The 21,308-nt window shown below is 40.0% G+C and overlaps 1 protein-coding gene across 1 annotated transcript in view; it reads left to right on the plus strand.

Moving 5' to 3' along the window:
- The first annotated feature begins 4,545 nt into the window (after nucleotides 1–4,545).
- Nucleotides 4,546–21,308, plus strand: part of LOC107805023 (uncharacterized) — a 44,429-nt gene continuing 27,666 nt past the window's right edge. The window contains exon 1 of the mRNA XM_075224198.1: nucleotides 4,546–4,670. Within this exon, the coding sequence (XP_075080299.1) occupies nucleotides 4,546–4,670 (125 nt within the window). The remainder of the gene's footprint in view (nucleotides 4,671–21,308) is intronic.

Below are 21,308 nucleotides of genomic sequence, written 5' to 3' on the forward strand. Positions count from 1 at the left end.
TGCAGGCGTGCACCCCACTCCCATTTCATATATCTTGTTGCAGGCATGCAACTCACTCCCATTTCATATCAACATCCATCATAAAAGAATCCTGCCAACGAAACAAGTGTATAACAACAACATCCCGACAAGGGAGACAATATCATAGACAATAACATCCCGGCAAGGGAGACATTATCATCACAACAACATCCCGGCAAGGGAACCAACAATGATAATCAACATATTAAGCATGAATAAATCACAACGGAGTCACAAAAATTACTATACGAGACTCACGAGCATGCTTGACACCGACGTATATATACTCATCACCATGTCTATACGTCGTACTCCAAAATTAACATATAGAAAATACGACACAACTCCTAATCCCTCAAGCTAAGGTTAGACCAAATACTTACCTCAAGGCCACGAACACAATTAAGCCTCAACTACCGCTTTACTTGTTAATTCCACCACCAACTCGCTTGTATATAGCCACAATTTACATAACGATATCAATAAATGCTAAATGAATCAATTTAATGCATGAAAATAGCTTTTATGAAAATTTCCCCAAAAAGTCAAAAATCGACCTCGGGCCCACATGGTCAAAACCCGAGGTTCGAACCAAAATCCGATTATCCATTCACCCACGAACCCAAATATATAATTTATTTTAAAATCAGACCTCAAATCGAGGTCCAAATCCCCAAAATTTGAAAACTCTAAGTTCCACCCAAAACACCCAATTTCTCCCATGAAAACCCTTGATTTTGAGTTGAAATCATGTAAAAAGATGTTAAAGATTAAAGAAAAGGAGTAAGAAATGACTTACAATCGATTTGGAAGAGTAGTTGTCTTTGAAAAATCGCCCAAAGGTGTTTAGGTTTTGAGAAGGTTTGAAAAATGGATGAAAATGCGTCTAAGTCCCAATTAGCTGGTCTCTGATGTCGCAATTGCGACCAGGGTTCACATTTGTGACTCTGGCCTTTTCGCATTTGCGATCAAGGCCTGCCCAGGCCATCTTCACAATTGCGAAGCCTGCAGGCCTGCAACACACCAGCAATTTCCTAAGTCCAATTCGAGTCTGTGGCCTATCCAAAACTCACCCGAGCCCTCGGGGCTCCATACCAAACATGCACGCAAGTCAAAAAACATCATACGGACTTGCTTGTGCGATCAAATCATCAAAATAACATCAATAACTATGAATTTAACATCAAAATCAAAGAAAAATCTCATGAACTCTTAAGTTCAAATTTTAAGAACTGAAGGTCCGATTCACGTCATATCAAGTCCGTTTCTTACCAAATTTGACGGGATCAACTTAAATGCATATAAGACTTGCCGGCTTCTGAACCAAAATACGGGCCCGATACCATCAAATTCAAATACATTCCAATTTCAAAAAAAAAACTCTTAGAATGTCAGTTAAACAATTTCTTTCAAAAATTCATTTCTCGGGCTTGGGACCTCAGAATTCAATTCCGGGCATACGCCCAAGTCCCATATTTTCCTACAGACCCTCCAGGACCATCAAATCACGGGTCCGGATCCGTTTACCCAAAATGTTGACCGAAGTCAACTTAAATTCATTTTAAAAGCAAAATTTATCATTTTTCATAGATTTTCACATAATGGCTTTTAGGATACACGCTTGGACTGCGCACGCAAATCAAGGTAAGACAGAAAGGAGGTTTTAAGGCCTCAGAACACAGAATTTATTTCCAAAACAAGTGATGACCTTTTGGGTCATCACATATCTTCTGTTAGTCATGCTCGATTGCCTGACAATGTTCTTCGAAGTCTCACGGGGTTGAACCGATCCCGGATCATGACTCAGATATTCTCGAGGGCGGGCATCGTGCCCTTGTATTCTGACTCGATGAGACCCTTATATCGATTCCGGTCCCTCGACATCATGTCTCAAGCTTGGTTTATCCCATCGGAGATCGGGGTGTACCATGAGTCCAGTTTTACCCGTATACAGCAATCTTCTCAATTCTAAGGCATCAACGTTTTAATTTTTATTTTCTTTTTCCATTTGAATTAAGCTCTTTCTATGTTTACCAGTGATTACAACTCTGTATTATTATCCTAAAAAAATATCTTTTATATCGTGCTCATGAAAAAATTCACAAAATTAGTACTCTCTTCAGTCCACTTTAAGTGATTTTTTAGCTCTTTTCACACATATTGAGGAATTCATCTTTTAGCATTAATTAATAATAAAATTAACTATATTAACTTTAATTTGCTCTTTGGAAATATAACAAATTACTCCTAGTCTCTTTAATCCAAGGGCAACTTTGGAAAGAAAAAATTAATTTCGTTTTTATGTCTGAAAAAATCAAAGATTGTGGACCATAAAAAAAATTAAAAAAGCACTTAAAGTGGATCGAAGAGAGTAGTCTCAAATTTTATCAGTAGAACCAAATATAATGACACGCTTCTTTTGTTAAAGTGAGTTAGAACAAATATCATTGTTGTTGTATATGTTGTGAGTACGCGACAGAGCTTAATCTAGAAGATAAATTATTGGTTTTAACAGAAAGTCAATCTTTTTGAATTCATGATTGATGATAAAAACTCAAGTTGGAAGTAGGGCTCGAAAATCATAAAATTCAATAAATCTTGAAAGATAAGTCACAACAATATGGAATAGACTACTTGTCATAAATATGCGACTCTCGACTCAAAGCTCAATTAGTCTTAATTCATTTGTTCCTCTTTTAAGTTACTCCCTTCATTTTCAATTTCAATTTATGTGAACATATTTGACTGGGCACGAAATTTAAGAAAAAATGAAGACTTTTGAAATTTGTGGTCCTAAACAAGTAAAAAAGAAGCCCAGAGTATTTGTGTGGTTCAAAAAGCTTGTCATTACAACAACAACAACAACGACCCAGTATAATCCCACAAGTGGGGTCTGGGGAGGGTAATATGTACGCAGACCTTACCCCTACCCCGAAGGGTAGAGAGGCTGTTTCCAGGAGACCCTCGGCTCAAAAAAGCAATAGGAGATGATATATTAGTACCATAAAAATGCGTGATAAAAATAACAACAATATATAAGAGATATGAAATATGAAATACAGCATACGAAATACGAAATAGATGGCTGGTATAGTACAACTAGAAGGTAAAGCCCTGCATCAATAGACGACCAATGACATTCCTAGTCTAACTCCTAACTGGATAGTCTCACTCTATTGTGCTGTAGAAATATTCACACTCTCCCCTAACCTACAACCTTAATACTCGACCTCCATAATTTCCTAATCAAAAAGCTTGTCATTAGGGGTAAAATTATAAGTTTAAGCTAAAATGTTTTCAAATTTAAAAAGGGATCATTCTTTTTGGAACGGACCAAAAAGGAAACAGGTTCACATAAATTGGAATGGAGGGAATATTACTTAAGCAAGAAGATAAGAGTGTTAGAAGGTAGAAAGTTAAATAATCCACTTTCTTGTGATTTCTGGCTTTGCCTCCTATTACTGAAATTAAATTTTAACTATACTACTTTTAAAAAAATAAAGCAACAAAGAGAGCACTACTTCCTACTGAAAATAGCAAGGATTATTTCCCACGCAAAATTTACATACACAAAATATAGAGTTTCATCAAGTATCATCCATTCTTTTCTTTTATCTTAAAACTTGAGTCAAAGATAATTGGGACTAAAGGAGTAAAAAGTTAGAAAGCAAATGGGAATTTGAAATCTTGGAAGATATGTGACAATCGCTTTGAGAAAATTTCATATTAAAACAACTGGGATTCATACTTTTAATTTTATAGCCCATATTTCAATTTATAATTGAGTAGCCCAAAAATAACAGGTCCATATCCGAAAAAGGGACGTTATTTCCGTTTTTTGGGATTCAGAAGTGGGATTTTCTATTTTTCAGCGGGATTTTCTCTCATTCTTTCCATTCTTCTTCCCCAAATCTACAAAAACGCGTTCTTACAATCAATGCAACTCCAAAAAACCTAGAAATTCTTCTTCATCTCGAATTAACAGCAAATCAAACACGAAAAGTGAAATTTTTTTTGCTGCAATCAACGCGATTTTCATTTTTGTTTTAATTTTGATTTTGAACTTTTTGTTCGATGGAGCTTTTTCCTGTTTTTAGTGGTGAATGGGAAGACAACAATTTTATCAATTTCGTTAGTGATTGTGTAATAATCGAATCGACATTCAGCTACAACAATTTAATTGCAGCCTTGTCGGAACAGATTAGAATCGATTGTGAGTTAAACACATTAGAGATTAACTTTCTCCCAAAGGATGGTTTGCCACCGATCCTGATTTACAGCGACACGGGTGTTAAGGTGTATATCGAATTAAAGAAGAAAAACTTGAATTTCACTGAACACCCGTTGTATGTGACTGTGAAAGAGATTTATGATAATCGTTTGGTTGCTACAAGTTCCAGTTGTTTGGTTGCTTCAAGTTCCAATTGTATAGATGTATCCACCATTGATAGCACTGAGATTATGCCTGATATGGAATTTATTGAAAACACATAATTTAGTGAAAATACGGGTATAATAGATAATATGTTAAACGAATTTGTTGAGGAGGATCAAGTTTACAAAGATAAAGAGACAGTTGTTAGTGTGATGATGAACTTGGCTGTACGTGAGAGGTTCCAATTCAAGGTGAAGAGATCAAGCGCAACAAGGTATGGCAATAGTTATGATGACCCAAAAGGTCATCACTTATTTTAAAAATAAATTCTACATTCTGAGGCCTTAAAAACCTCTTTCAGCATCACCTTGATTTTGCGTGCGCAGTCCGGGCGCGTAGCCGAAAAGCCATTAGGTGAAAAGTTGTGAAAAATGACAAATTTTGACTTTAAAATGAATTTAAGTTGATTTCAGTCAACATTTTGGGAAAACGGATCCGACCCATGATTCGACGGACAGGAAAATATTGGACTTGGGCGTATGCCCGAAATCGAATTACGAGGTCCCAAGCCCAAGAAACGAATTTCTAAAGAAAATTATTTTCTGGAATTATTTATGAGTTTTGGATATGAAATGTGTTTAAAATTTGATGGTATCAGGCCTGTATTATAGTTTCGGAGCCCGGTACAGGTATTATATGTGGTTTAAGTCGAGTCTGTGAAATTTTATAAGAAACGGACTTGAAATGACGTGAATCGGACCTTAATTAAGAAAAATTGGAAAATTTGAAGTTCTTAAGTGATTTAATGATTTTGATGCTAAATTCATAGTTCTTGATGTTATTTTGGCGATTTGATCGCACGAATAAGTCCGTAGGGTATTTTTGAGGTAGTGTGCATGTTTAGTTTGCAGCCCCGAGGGCTCGGGTGAGTTTCGGATAGGCGTCGGAGTGTTTTTGGACTTAGAAATATGATATTTCTGTTGTTGCTGGTGTCTGAGTTTTTAACTCTATGTGATCGCGTGGTAACCCTCGCGAACACACAACACAAATTGGGAGGAGGGCAGATTTGCACTATGCGAACACGTACACCTGGGTGCGAACGCGGAGCTTTGGGAATTTACTCTACGCGAACGCACCGGGTCAGTCGTGAACGCATAAAGTAGGAAGGGGCCTAGGGGCTGGGTAGTTTTAACCCTATGCGAACGCGGCCCCTAGCTCGTGAACGCGTAGGTCAGGAGAGTCAAACCTATGCGATCGCATAGGATTGTTCGCGATCGCGTTGTGTATTTTTGCCCAGTCATTTAAAACAGTAACAGAAACGGGAGTCTTCATAATTTTCATAACTTCTTCTTCCAAACTCCAAATTGGGCGATATTTGAAAGAGAACTTCACCATAAATTCATAGGTATGTAATCTTAGACTCATTTTCTTCAATTTTCATTAACACCCATTAGATTTCTGGGCCTAAATCATGTTCTTAAGGGTAGAAAATTAGGGATTTGAGTAGAGTTAGGGCTTTTTGTATAATTGGAATTTAGCCTCATTTTGTGGTCGCATTTTGGAACTAATTACATATTCAGGCTCGTGGGTGAATGGGTGATCAGGTTTTGGTCCGAACCTCGTGTTTTGACCAAGTGGGCCCGAGGTTAATTTTTGACTTTTTGGGAAGAATTATAGAAAATCTATAATTAAGCACTGGAATTGGATTGTTTAGCGTTTATTAATGTTATTAAGTCGATTATATTTAGATATAATTGATTTGGAACCAAATTCAAAAGGAAAAGTGGCGTTTGAGGCTTGATTGGCCGTGGAAGTTCGAGGTAGGTTTTTGGTCTAACCTTAGCTTGAGGGATTAAGAGTCGTGTCTTATTTGCTACGTGTTAATCATGGAGTACGACGTATAGGCATGGTGATGAGTATCTATACGTCGGTGCCAAGCATGCCTGTGAGTCTTGTATTGTACTGGTTATGACTTCGTTGTGGTTTATTACGCTTCATATGATGATTTTCATAATTGGTCCCTTGTCGGGATGTTATTATCATTATTGTTCCCTTGCCTGGATGTTATTATCATTATTGTTCCCTTGTAGGGATATTATTATCATTATTGTTCACTTGATGGGACCCTTTTATGATTGCTGTTGATAAAAGAAATGGGAGCGGGTTGCATTGCTGCAATGGTTAATATGTGAAATGGGAGCGGGTTGCACTGCTGCAACGGTAATATGTGAAATGGAAGCGGGTTGCATGCCTGCAACGGTAATATGTGATATGGGAGAGGGTTACATGCCTACAACGGTAATATAAGAAATGGGAGCGGGTTGCATGCCTGCAACGGTATCATATGAAATGGGATCGGGTTGCACGTCTGCAATGGTATTATGTGTGTACCAGTTTCTTCTATTTCCTTATTTTTGTTGGTAATTGATTTATGGCATTCCTTATGTTTCTCTATTGTTGTTCTGTTGTTACTTGTTACTCCCCGCAGCATGTTTCCCCTGCCCAATTTTAATTGTAATTATCTTCTTCTATTTCCGATTTATATGATTTAACTGCACAGGTTTATTTGGTAGTCTGACCCTAGCCTCGTCACTACTTCGCCGAGGTTAGGCTAGGCACTTACCAGCACATGGGGACGGTTGTGCTGATATTACAATTTGCACTGTGTGCAGATACTAATACCGGAGTTCTTAGACCGCAGTGTGGGTGCTGTCTTCAGTCCACATAGGCGACCCGAGGTAGTCTTGTAGACGTTCGCAGTCCTTGACGTCACCTCCTATCTTTCCTCTTTCTGTTTTTACTTATTTAGAGACAGACTTATGTATTTCATTCAAACTTTGTTTGTAGTGTTCTTAGACTGTCTGTGAAGCTGTTACTCCAGTTCTGGGTAGTCTTGTTTAAACAGTTGTATTGGATATACTCAGTAGTTTTATTGTTTTTTTTCTTTCGCTTGACTTAAATTTTGCCGTCTTTAAATTATTGCTCATAATTGTTTAAGGATTAAAATGGGAAAAGGGGTAAATTAATCAAGCAGTCGGCTTGCCTAGCTCACATTAGTAGGCGTCATCATGACTCTCGAGGGCAAAGAATTCGGGTCATGACAAGTTGGTATCGCAGCTCTAGGTTACATTGGTCCTACAGTTCACAGACAAGCTTAGTAGAGTCTGAGCGATCGGTACAGAGATGTCTGTATTTATCCCCTAGAGGCTACAGAGTTAGGAAAAACTCCACATTTATTCCTTCCTGTCGTACGGTTTGGTTTCTCAATGCTAATTGAATTTCTACTCTGTTATTTCGCAGATGGCGAGAACACGCGCTTCCTCATCCATTGACCAGCTGGTCGAGCCCCCAGTAGGGGCTCCTATGAGGGGCAGAGGGCGAGGCCAAGGCCGTGCTAGAGGCCGAGGTAGGGGCAAAGCTCAGCTTAGAGCAGCAGCACCAGTGGCGGAGCCTCAGGTTGACTTTGATAATGAGGTTCCGGCCCAGGCAGTTTCGGTGGGCCCAACTCAAGTCCTAGAGTGGTTTATTGCTACCCCAGTACTCCAGGATGCTCTGGTCCGTCCAGTGGGCCTTATGGAGAGTGTCACCCGAGCAGCCTTGCTTCTTGTAGCACCAGTCGTCTCTCAGGCTGGAGGAGGGGCCCAGACTCCTGCTACTCGCACTCCGGAGCAGATGGCTCCCCAGTTTCAGACTCCAGCAGCTCAGGCAGTTGGAGCAGTTCAGCCGGGTGTGGTAGCCCAGACTGGTGATGGAGCAGTTATGTCTGCCGTTTCTTTGTGGAGATTGGACAGGTTCACCAAGCTCTTCACTACTACTTTTAGCGGTGCATCTTCTGAGGATCCCCAGGATTATCTAGACATCTGTCATGAGGTTCTTACGAACATGGGAATAGTGGAGGCCAATGGGGTCGATTTTGCTACTTTCCGATTATCTGGATCCGCCAAGACTTGGTGGAGAGATTATTGTTTGGCTAGACTAGCCTGATCACTAGTTTTGACTTGGGAACAGTTTACTCAGCTATTTCTGGAAAAGTTTCTCCCTATCACTCAGAGAGAGATCTATCGGAGGCAGTTTCAGTGTCTCCAGCATGGTTCTATGACTGTTACTCAGTATGAGAGCAGATTCATCGACTTGGCCCGTCATGCTCTAATCATAATTCCCACCGAGAGAGAGAGAGGGTGAGGAGGTTCATAGAGGGACTTATACAGCCGATTCGACTTTAGATGGCTAGGGAGACAGGGAGTTAGATTTCTTTTTAGGAGGCGGCCAATGTGGCCAGGAGATTGGAGATTGTTCTGTTGTAGGGAGCTGGTCAGGGACCGACAAGAGGCCTTCATTCAAGCGAATTCAGTGGCGCCTCGTCTGGGGGAAGGGATTCGTATTATAGAGGCCATCCTCCTAGGCCTTTTCAGTCAGCACTTCAGGCTTCTCATGGTGCTTCAGGTGGCCGTGGTTCTCATATGCAGTATTCTGATAAGCAATCCTATAGTGCACCACCAGCTCCTATCAGTGTATCGCCGCTTCAGAATTTTTAGGGTCATCATCGCCAGCAGCCGAGGGCTTGTTTTACTTGTGCTGACACGAGGCACATTGCTAGATATTGTCCTCGAGCATCAAGCAACACTCAGCATCCGGGTTCCCGTGCCAAGGTTCAAGCACCGAGTGTTCCACATCCCGCCCAACCAGCCAGGGGTGGGGGTAGAGGAGCTAGAGGTGGAGGTAGAGGTGTTAGAGGTGGAGCTCAGGTCGCTAGAGGTGGAGGCCAGCCAGCTGCAGGCCGTCCCAAAGATGTATTCCAAGGTGGTAGGGCCCAGCCCCAATGTTATGCTCTTCCAGCCAGGCCTGAGGCTAAGGCTTCCGATGCAGTTATCACAGGTATTGTTCTGGTTTGTAGCAGAGATGCTTCAGTTTTGTTTTATCTAGGGTCTACATATTCCTATGTGTCATCTTATTTTGCACCGTATCTGGTTATGCCTTGTGATTCTTTGAGTGCTCTTGTATATGTATCTACACCGGTGGGTGATTATATTGTGGTAGATCGAGTCCATCGTTCGTGTATAGTTGTGATTGGGGGTCTTGAGACTTGTGTGGATTTGTTACTTCTGGACATGGTTGATTTTGATGTCATATTGGGGATGGACTGGTTATCACCTTACCTGGATTGTCATGCCAAGACTGTGACCTTAGCCTTGCCGGGTTTACCTCGTTTAGAGTGGAGAGGGACTCCTGCTCATTCTACCCATAGTGTTATCTCTTATGTGAAGTCTTGGAGTATGGTCGAGAAGGGGTGTTTGGCCTATTTGGCATATGTTCGTGATTCTAGTGCCAAGGTTCCTTCTATTGATTCTATGCCTGTTGTTCGTGAGTTTCCTAAGGTATTTCCTTCAGACCTGTCGGGTGTCACACCTCCTTTTTACCTACACCCCCGAGAAGGGTATAGTAAGGGAGTTTTTCCAATTAAAGGACAGTCAAAATGGGATTATATTTATTAAAAGATTCAGAGTCGCCACTTGGGAGATTTATGGTGTCCCAAGTCACCGGTTCCAATCCCGAATCGAGGAAAAGATTGACTCTCTTTAACAGTCCACGAACCAGAAATCCGGGTAAGGAATTCTGTTAACCCGGGAGAATGTATTAGGTATTCCCGAGTTCCGTGGTTCTAGCACGGTCGCTCAACTATTATAATTGGCCTATTATCTGATTTTAGTACATGTTTTAGCCTATGATGCAATTTTAACTTTATTAGCCACTTTTAGTTATTTTTAAGGAAAATTGCAACGTCATTTAAAATACACCTCGAACCACGTCACATAAATCCACCCGCAGTCCTCGGCATAATTTATCTAACAATGTTGAGATTTGAATTTGGGTCACATAAATGTGCACCCGAGTTTAGGAAGGTAAATTATTAAAATAGCGTGCCTAAAGTAACTACGCATTTACTTAATTCCAAATTTAACTATGTGATTAGATGGAACACCTCAAATTTATTAAAGAAAAAAAAAATTTAACTAGGCAATTGAAAAATTAAAAAAACCCTTTCTTTTACAAGAGTACAAGGGTGTATATCCCATAACCTAAAAATCAAACGATCAAAATATGATAAATATCACATGAAGCTAATTAACAAATGAAACATATCACATTCTGCCAAAAAAAAAACAACGAGATGGTAACTCGGCAAGAAGAAATTTACGACTACAAAGATCAAACAAATCCATAGAAAGAGGTTTCAAACATATTAGACTTAAACAACAAGAACACCAAGCAATCACATAGCGATAAGAAATATATCAAATTTTAAGCATGATATTAAGAGAAATCACACCGTGAGCCTTCAGGAAGCATTGTATGAACCGAACCTTACAGATTTTCACTACAACAGAAACATGGATCCGATTTTGGACTGCAAACGGAACCTCGCCGAACTACCTCGATCTTGACATTATCTCGGTCAAAATTTCAAAAGATATTGAATGGATGATAACTGAAAATCCAAGCGAAGCTTGAAACCAGATTCAAGTTCCTCTCGTGCTCACAAAACTCCACAAGTTCGTTGTTGTCCTTTTCTTATTTCTGTGCGTGTTTGTGGCTGTGTGTGGGTGTTTTCCGGCAAGCTATGGTATGGAGAAGGAGGAGCTACAATGGGTGTTAGAGAGTAGTCTAGATCCGGCCGGCTGTTTAAGGTCGTTCGCTTTTTTCCGGCGAGCTGGTGAGATCGGGTGAAAAGGAAAGGTCGTTGCTGCTATTGAGTGCTAGCGTGAGGAGGAAGACGGGTTGAGGTTGTTTTGGTTGGTGAAGTTTTCGGGTCGCTGGTTATTGTGTCCGACGTGAGGGGTGGTCGTTTTCCGACGATGGTGAGCTGAAGGGTGGTCGTCGATGGAGCTGGTAGACGTTGGTCCGGCGTGCATGGGTCGTGTATGGCTGATTAGGGTGTAGGCTAGTTGTTTGGATAGCACAGCATCGCCGACAGCGTAGGGTCGTTTGGACAGGAACAGCTATACGCAGGGGGGGTTCAAGGGGTCGTGAAGAAAACGACGCAGGGGTGTGGGGGTCGTTTTTGCGCAGCTGCTGCGTATTTTGCTTTCCCAGCCTTCTTCCGTTATTTTTGTTTTTTCTTTTATTTATATAGTCTAGATTTAGGTAGGGTTTTGGGTTAAGGGGTATGGGCCTAGGAATTATGGGCTAGGCAATTATGGGCTAGGTCCAAAATTAGGCCTAAAGATGGGTTGCTCGAGCCCAAGCTCTATTCTTTCGCTGTGAACGAGATTAAAATTACGAGCCCATTTGTTAATTATTCCTACTATTCAAATAATTATTAAAATAAAACTAACCATTAAAACAAATCTATTTTTGGTATTTTCAAATATCATATTAAAATAAAAATACGATACTATTTTTTTTTAATTTTTTAAGATTTTTTTTTAGATTAAAAATGACTACAAAACATTAATGAACCTATTTTTGTGATTTTTGTTTTCTTGTAATAAAATTAAAGTAAAAGAGTCAAAATTACTTAAAATATCTATATTATGCCTAAATTAGATATTTACGCGCTAAAATATGAAAAATCCTGGGGATGGTCAAAAATCACATGTCTATAACTGTCCATCTTTGACTGGAAACGTACAGAGTTTTCAGAAAAACACTGACTAGACAGGTTTTTGACCCGACCCTTATTTGGAGAGACTAAAGCTAAGAGAGAAGGGAGTGTGACCGAGCCCTGGTATCTGGGCTGCCTACATATCGTTGGCTATAAAAGAATCAGGCCACGTGTAGTTCAGAGGTGAGTGAGATGATGGAGTATGCCGAGGTGGAGAGCTGATCGAGGTGCCGTTCCGCCGAGGTTCCGGTCCGCGGTCCCTGTTATTACATCAAAAATCAAATGAAAAAGACTAACTAAACCTTTCAACTACGAGTTACAAGGTTCCTATCTATAAGTCTTCTGAAGCTTGATCTTGAATCTTGAATGGTTCTTCATGCAGACTTTAGATTTGAACATTGGCGCTTGTTAGCTGCAGGTGCTAGCTCGTTCTTCTACAGCTTTTCGGATCAAGACCAGGTATGCAATGCTTGTTACCTCGGCCATGTTTTGAGTAACCCACTTCTTTCATCAACTTCTGCATTTGGATTCACTTCTTGCCTTTCTTTTTTCTTTATTGTGACTAACTTCGTCGATCACATCGGACTGTTGACTCGCATTCTTACCGCGAGATTCTTTGGTTGCTGACTTGACTTGCAATCTGGGATGTTTTTCCTCTTCTTCAGGTGGACGCCTGACTATTGGACTCGAACCATCTTCTCTTGTTACTTGACACTTCTTTCCTTTGCACCTTGAACCATTTTCCCCTGAAACTTGAACTGTCTTCCTTAGAAACTACTTTTCCCTAGAAACTTGTGTTGTTTCCCCTTGTTCTCCAGGTGGCCGCCTGATTACAACAAAATAGACAAAAATAAAGAAATTTTTCTGCCCTAGTTTGCTCTAGGAAGATTTGTGAGTTGTTAGCAAAATGGTAAACCACTTGTACTATTGATGCAATGATGAAATTAAACTAAAGAATAGACTAGGAAAACTATAAACTAAGCTTGACTAAAGTAAAAACTGACCCTATTCTCCAGACGGGGCTTACTGACTGCTAAATTAAAATGTATTCCCTGCTCTCCAGGAGGGCTCCTGACTGCTGACGTGAAATGTATTCCCTGCTCTTCAGGCGGGCTCCTGACTGCTGACTTGAATGTATTCCCTGCTCTCCAGGCGGGCTCCTGATTGCTGGACTTGAAATGTATTCCCTGCTCTCTAGGCGGGCTCCTGACTTCTAACTTGAAATGTATTCCCTGCTCTCCAGGCGGGTTCCTGACTTCAAGATAGACAAACCAATGAATTTGAAAGCTAAAATTTAAATTGTACTCCCTTGTTCTTCAGGCGGGCTCCTGACTACTACGCTTGAAAGTATTCCCTGCTCTCCAGGTGGGCTCCTGACTTCAAATAGACAAAACAAAGAATTTGAAAGCTAAAACTTAAATTGTATTCCCTTGTTCTCCAGGCGGGCTCTTGACTGCTACACTTGAATGTATTCTCTGCTCTCCAGGCGGGCTCCTGACTTCAAACAGACAAAACAAAGAATTTGAAAGCTAAAACTTAAATTGTACTCCCTTGTTCTCCAAGCGGGCTCCTGACTGCTACGCTTGAATGTATTCCCTACTCTCCAGGCGGGCTCCTGACTTCAACTTGAAATGTACTCCCTGCTCTCCAGGCGGGCTCCTGACTTCAACAAAACAGACAAAAACAAAGAAAATTTTCTGCCCCAGTTTGGTGGCTGGGGACAGATGTGATTGTAAAACTAAATCATATTACCAAGTATTACTAAGGATTTGAAAGCTAGGTCCCATTATTCAGGGGGGTTCTGCCAATTCTTAACTAAATGACAATTTAAAATCTAAGTTATATCTTCTATAGGTGTGACTTCTGCTAAATCTTGCTATCTAAGAGGATCTTTAAACTACTTCCCCTTATCCAGGAGGGTCCTGAAAATCAAAAGTCCAATTTTATCTTAAGGGTGACAACTTTCATGGCAGAATTATACTACACTACAACAGAGTTTACGCTAAATGTTGTTATCTAATCGAAATCTTAAAGCTAAGTCCCATTATTCAGGAGGGTCCTGGCAACTCCTAATTGAATCCTATATCGAACATGCAAACTTCTAAGCTAACTTATATTCTTTTGGGATGCATTTATGCTAGATTATGCTATTTCTGATCTTTAAACTAGGTCCCATTTTCTAGGAGGGTCCTGAAAATCAAAAATCAAACCTGTTTGGTGATTGCCTTTCTCCATGGAGGGTTTCTCCAAAACAACCGAAATCTCCTGCCCCTGTTTTAATCAAAGAAAAATTTTGTCATTTTAAAATGTGGTGGTTGGTTTGTGGCCTTGACTTTGAGGGCGATTGCTCCTTCACTCCCCATGATAACTGATTTCCACTCGAGGACCTTGCTTGCTTATGGACTAACCACTTTCTCTGTCATCTTTATCACAGAAAATACCCCTTCTCCGTTCAGACCCAATTCCATTTATCTGTTGTATTGCGCATGAACTTACATTTACCAACCTTTGTGTTTCACCGAAAATACCTTTGATTCGTTCACCTAACACCCTCCATCTTGTTGCATTGTTCCTGAATTGATATGTACCAAAACTTTGTATTTGACATGAATCCCAAAGCACGCCAATTACCGTCCACTCAATGTGCATGTTGTTCTTTCCTGACTTAACCCACTGGCATTGGCCTTGAGGTCTATTGCTCCTTCACTTGCCACAACAACTTTGATTTTTGCTTGGAAGACCTCGTTTGTCACTCGTTAAACACTTTCTTTGTTGATCTCATCACAAAGAATACCTTTGACCCGTTCACCCAACATCCTCTATCTGTTGTATTGTTCACGAGTTGAAATATACCAAACCTTTGTATTTCTCGTAGACCCCAAAACATGTTGATTGCTACCAACTCAGTGCGCTTGTTGTTCTTTCCTAACTTATGCCACTTTGATGTGCTGGCCAAATCCCGTTTTGTGCAATTAGAAAGCTGGCGGCAAATTTTGAAGTAATTTCTCACTTGTTCTGACCAAACCGACTCAGAAAGAGGAAGTAAACAAGACAAAAGGAACAGAGTAAAGGACAAAGGAAAGAAATGATTCCTAACAAGAAAACTACAAAGTATAAACCTATCAAATGTGGATACCAACTCTAATGGCCATGACATGCACCTGTGGCCTATTCTGTTGAGCAAGTCTGATGTTCAACTCCTGTTACACCCCTAAACCGTGAAACTGGGCTTCAATGCTCCGATTATCCAATCGGATTCACAAACCTTATTCGACCTGTGGTGCCCGAAGGGTTTTCACCATCAAGCCTCTCTCATTTTTGATTCTTTCTCTCCACTTACCATCGCCTTAAGGTGCCCGCGAGAGTTTTCACCAATAAGACTCTCTCATTTTCATTGTTTTTCTGCTTGGACCAGAGTGTTGCCCCTGATATGAATTACCTCTCCTTGCTTGACTTGGCATCTCTCAAAGACTGATCGGAAGGTCTTTCTTTAGACCGTAACATGGGCTTTTGGATGGGGTTAAGAAGAAAGGATATCAAAGGCTCGAAAACAATTCAAATGGGTTCAAAATTACAACTTTCGGAATCAGATTTCTTACAATAACCATAACTTCTACCCCAGTTTCTTGCTTGGGGACTTTTGGATTTTTATTTTGATGAGACCGAACCGTGAGGCTGCCTACGTATCCTTAAAAGGAATCAGGTCAAACGTAGTTCATGTCATAGGAATTACTTTGTTGTTGTGATTTTCTCTTTTCTCTTTCTTTTCTTTCTCTTTTTTGCTTTCTTTTTCTCTTTTTGTTGTTTTTTTTCTTTTTTTTTCCTTTTCATTCTTTTCTTTCTCTTCTCTTTTTTCCTTTTTTTTTCTCTATCTTTTTTTCATTTTTCTTCTCTCCCTTTTCGTTCTTTTCTTTTCTCCTTTTCCTTTACTTAACGTTCATGCTTGTGTTTCTAATCTTTGCTACTGATTCCGAAAGAGGGGTATGAAAGAAAGTAAACAAGGCTCAAAGGGGTAACGAAGGATAAGGTGTTTAGATAGCAGAACAAAATGCCTTCGTCATTCCAATCTTCAAAACATGCCAAGTACAAACAACACAATTAAACAAACCAAGAAAAACATTCGTAACATCTTTTGATTGCGCCAAACTTGATGACAATATCCACACATTCGCCTTCTACATCTGTTACATACAAAGCACCATTGGACAACACTCTCACTCTCACTACCACGAACGGCCCCCTACAAATTTGGGGCAAAATTGTTTTTATCTTCAAATTGATGCGGCAGGATGCATTTCGATAGGGGTTCTTTATGTTCTATTTGCCCCAGTTTCACACAATTCGGGCTTGAAGTGATCTCAAAATGCCTTTACTTATTTCCCTCAAATGTCCCTACATCTTCAACATTGTTTCATTGCTTCGTGATTAAACTGTCTTTTAAAACTAGGCTGAGAATTACGCGTGCATGTCACGTCACTAGAGTCAAGAGGAGAAGAACTATAAAAGAAAAGAGAACTAAACGAAAATGACTAGAAATCACAGAAAACAGAAAATTGCATTAGACAGATGGTGACAGGGTTTGGACAACACTAAACAGGCTACTAGACTAAACAAACTAGGCAAAATAAGAGGATAGAAGGGTTTGAGTCACAATACAATATCTGGATTACAACCCTAAATAACCCGTACAACAGAAATGACAACAATCTAAACCACCAAAACTCCTCCCTAGCTAACCTAGACAGGAGCGTCTTTCCAACTGCCAAGCTAGGCATCTTAGCCACTGAATTCTGCATCAACATTACTAGGACCTTCACAAACTTCCATCACGTTGTTCTTAACAAATTGCTTTTGGGTTCCCTTTGCTGGCTCGTTCTTAAGATCAACCTCTGATAGCACTGAAAACTTTGCAGCACGTGGACCTCCAAGACTCCCAGAAGAATTATCACATTCCTTTTTAGAATAAACCATACCCACCATATGCGTCTCATTATGCACAGGCGATGAACTTTGGCTAGTGTTTGCTGCATCTGGATTTTGTACGGCAATGTCGCCTACATCAATAAGCTTCTGAATTGCTTTCTTCAGATTCCAACACTTCTCTATGCCATGCCCCGGGGCATCTGAGCAATATGCGCACTTTTGAGAAAAATCAAACTTCTTTGACAGAGGGTTTGGCATTTTTATATGAATCGGCTTCAACATGTCCAATTGCTTCAACTTTTGGAGCAAACTGGCATATGATTCTCCAATAGAGGTGAAAGCCTTTTCTTTTTTCAGCAACCTCTCATTCTTAATTGCTTGATTGGGCTGGAAACCTGATCCAGGGGATTTTTGGCAGGCTCGTGGGGGCGGGTAAGACATTTGGGGAAGCGGTGTGGGCTATTGCGGGCCTTGTGGGTGTGGAGCATATGGTGGTGCATTGTGGACAGGGTACTGGGAAAGTGATGTACGACTTTGGGAGTTTTGTGGGGATATGCTTGTAATCCTCCCCAATGCTACTTCTCTCCAATGAGAGCCCTGCTGAAAGCGTTTAGGAAGAACAACCACTGGACCCTGTCGTCGGTGGGGCTCACTAACAACTTTTCTATCAATGGGAGGACTATCCCGAGCAATTTGTTCGTTCCATCTGAGCCAAAAATCCCTAAAACTTTTCTGGGTTTCTTTTCCATTTGAGATAAGGGGGGAGCGGTCTGGGACAATACCTGCTCTGTATTGAAAGTATCGAACAAAATCTTGAGCCATGTCACCCAATGTAGGCCACTTACCAACATCTTGACGATTATGCCATTCCAAATCTACCCCAGTCAGGCTCTCACTGAAGTACGCCATCAACAAATTATCTTTCTCGCCAGCACTTCTCATTTTACTGCAATAATCCCTCAAATGGGCTACCGGATCCCCACACCCATCATATAAGTTAAACTTTGGCACTTTAAACCCCGCAGGCAGACGAACATCGGGGGACATAAACAATTCTTTGTAAGACATGCTGCCCTGGTCTCCTATTCCTTGCTTGTTCTTTAATTATTGTTCTATGCCTTTCAGCCTCCTGGGTATCCCATCTTGCCCCTTTCTTCCTGTGAAATTTTCACTTTCAACATGTAACTTATCCCGAGGGCTCTGTTTGTATGAGTTGGGAACTTTGTGGGCAACCTCTGAGGGGTAATATTGGGCATCGTGAGCTCTGAGTGGGTGTTCATTATTAGGGATGGTAGGTGTGACAGGAAGGCGATTTTGGGGAGAGGTAATTGGAGGATGAGTGATGGAGCTACTAAGACGGTTGGGAAAGCTGTGATAGGCGGGTAGATCTGGAGAGTATGGAGGATCATCTGGCATTGTGTTCGGAGCTTGGGTAAGGGCGGCATCTAGGAAGCTAGGTGGGGGCGGGGGTGGTACCTTCCTAGTCATCCAAGCCTGATACATGTCTGCCATGTGTTATCTCAACATCTTTACCTCTTCAACCAACCCATTGTCCTGTTCAACCAACTGCTTTCAGGCCCTGATATCAACCAACTCAGTTTTGTTGTTGTTTTCCATTGCCTTTTGACTTTATGTTGTGGAGAGGAGTTACTACTTTGAGAACCACAAACCAACCACCTTTCTACTATGAAGATATCAAAAGGAACAAAATGGGGTCATCTCGTTAGCGTTAGGTCATTTAACAGCAAAAATATCACCTTGCGTGCAATGCACCTAGCAATAATTAATGGTTCTAAAATGACTTCGAGGGTCATAAAGTCACTTGGCATCATCCCAATCTGTCCATTTGAACCTTCTCTTTTCTTTTCTTTCCTTGCACTTCATAGCTTGCTCATTTTCTTTCCTTTTTTCTTTCTGATTATCACTCTTTTTTCCTTCTCATTTCCTCATCCCATGACTTCACCTTTTTTTTCTTTTTTTTCTTTTTTTTTCTTTTAATAATAAAAAAAATGATTCGATCGAACCCTATGTAGGTTGCCTACGTATCATGACGCCACATGAATCAGATCTTTGCGTAGTCGGGAAGATCGGGAATAAAGTAAACAAACTAACATTTTCATTTTCTTTTCTTTCTTTTTTTTCTTTTCTTTTAAAAACGGATGCTTCGATGAAAAATTATCAAGGAAAAATCCTAAAAGAGAAAAATATTTTTATGATTCTTTTTTTTATGAAGGAAATCTAAGGAATAAACCATAGAAAAACTATTTTGAATCTTCATTTGATATCCTGACGCAAGATTTCGAAGAAAGCAATGAAAAAGATAAAACAAAATGTTTTTTTGGATTTCAATTTTGATTGCCTAAAGGAAAAATTCTAATGATAAACAAAAGATAAAGTATTCTTTTTTTTATGTACAATATCCTAAACTTCTAATAAAAATTAAAAAAAATTCATCTTTCATTAATTTCCCAAAGAAACACCTCACAAGAAAATCTTTTTTTGGATTTTGGAATTAACACCTTAAAGAAAGCTTTTAAAGAAGCACTAAAATAAAATTCTCTCTCTCTCTTTTTGAATTTTGGTCCTAATATACTAAAGGAAACATAAAAATAATTCATTTTAAGTCATAGATATTAATTGCCTAAAGGAGAAACGACCTCAAAATTTTTCCAATTCTAGAATTAGTAATTTAAAGAAAACTTATAACGGAAATATAAAATGCAACATCTCTTTTTTTGGATTTTTGAGTTACAGCACATTTTTTCAAATATAAAGCAGAAAATAACAATAACGAAGGACTTGACATCACTGTACAAAAGTATAAAGTAAAAGACGACATAAAATGAAGAACAACCTCAGGACATAAAAATAAAACAAATCTCCTTAAGCAACTCCGACTGAGCGATCCTGACTGGATGGTCACGGGGTGTCTGTCATGCTTAAACTCCGGTAAATAAATCCACACTTGTATAAGAAAACTTAAACCAACACTATGTGAGACAAAACATTCCTTACTAGACACATGGAAGACATGATTGAGGCTATTTTTGCAAAATAGCTTATTTGGCCAAAATGTGGCTAGAAGTGCAAAATTTGGCTATGACCCCGCAGAGCCAAGAACCTAAGATTTACTAAGAATACCGGACCCTATTTGGGTTGCCTACGTATCACGCCCCGAAAGACGAGAATCAGGTTTGCGTAGTTCGAGCAAATTGGATACGGGCAAGAAAAAAAAACAACTAATTTTAGAGAAAACATTTTTTTTGTCTCTTTTTTTGTGAAAAATGATGAAACATACAAAATCTTTTTGGATTTTCTTTTTCCTTCTTTTTTATTTTGATTTTTCATTTTTCGAAAAATGATGAAAAAGTGCAAAATCTTTTTTTTTTCAAGCTCTCTTCTTCTTCTTTTTTTCTTAACAAAAATGTGACAGAAAACATAATTAGGCCCCACTCGCTTTATCTTCACACTTCACCCTCTCTTTTTCCTTTTTTTTCTTTTTTTTCCATTTTTTTCATTTGCCCTCAATTATCGTTGGTCCGCCAAATGACACCTTTTACCCTTGAAGAAATGCAACATGTAACACATAGGATGCATCAAGATGGTCTGTTATTTTGAATACACCTGTCCTAGACGAACCCAACCCATGTGTTGAGTCCCTTAAGTCAAATGCACGTGATGCAAACAAGTGTTCCTACTAGGGATCCGGCGTGAGGTACTGTTATACTAGGTTTAAAAACCTAGGTTTATTTGTTCTAGACCTGGCTTACCCGAGCGGACAACTCGAGCCGAGGGGGGGCTGCATACCGGTAACCAAAAGATCATCCGGCTTTGCAACTTGTCCGAACCTCGTTCTATTTGGGATTTGACACTAACAGAAAGAAGTCACGACCAGCGTGCACTCCTCAGGAGGGAGAATAGAGAGGTTTCGTAGCAGTTTATGTACATTTTAGATAATATCAAAGCGGTAAAAGCAACATTTAGCACATTAGGCCCGAACATGTAATAAAATCAGCTAATAAATAAAGCCAAATATAACAATTCATCTAAGCTCGAATTCTGAACCCTGAATCAGAAGTTCTGGTTCTTGTCCCCAGCAGAGTCGCCAGAGCTTTCACACCTCCTATTTACCTACACCCCCGATAAAGGTATAGTAAGGGAGTTTTTCCAATTAAAGGACAATCGAAACAGGATTATATTTATTAAAAGATTCAGAGTCGCCACTTGGGAGATTTATGGTGTCCCAAGTCACCGGTTCCAATCCCGAATCGAGGAAAAGATTGACTCTGTTTAATAGTCCGCGAACCAGAAATCCAGGTAAGGAATTCTGTTAACCCGGGAGAAGGTATTAGGCATTCCCGAGTTTCGTGGTTCTAGCACGGTCGT

This window comes from Nicotiana tabacum, chromosome 11 (genome assembly GCF_000715075.1).
Source record: "Nicotiana tabacum cultivar K326 chromosome 11, ASM71507v2, whole genome shotgun sequence".
Classification (NCBI taxonomy): Eukaryota; Viridiplantae; Streptophyta; class Magnoliopsida; order Solanales; family Solanaceae; genus Nicotiana; species Nicotiana tabacum.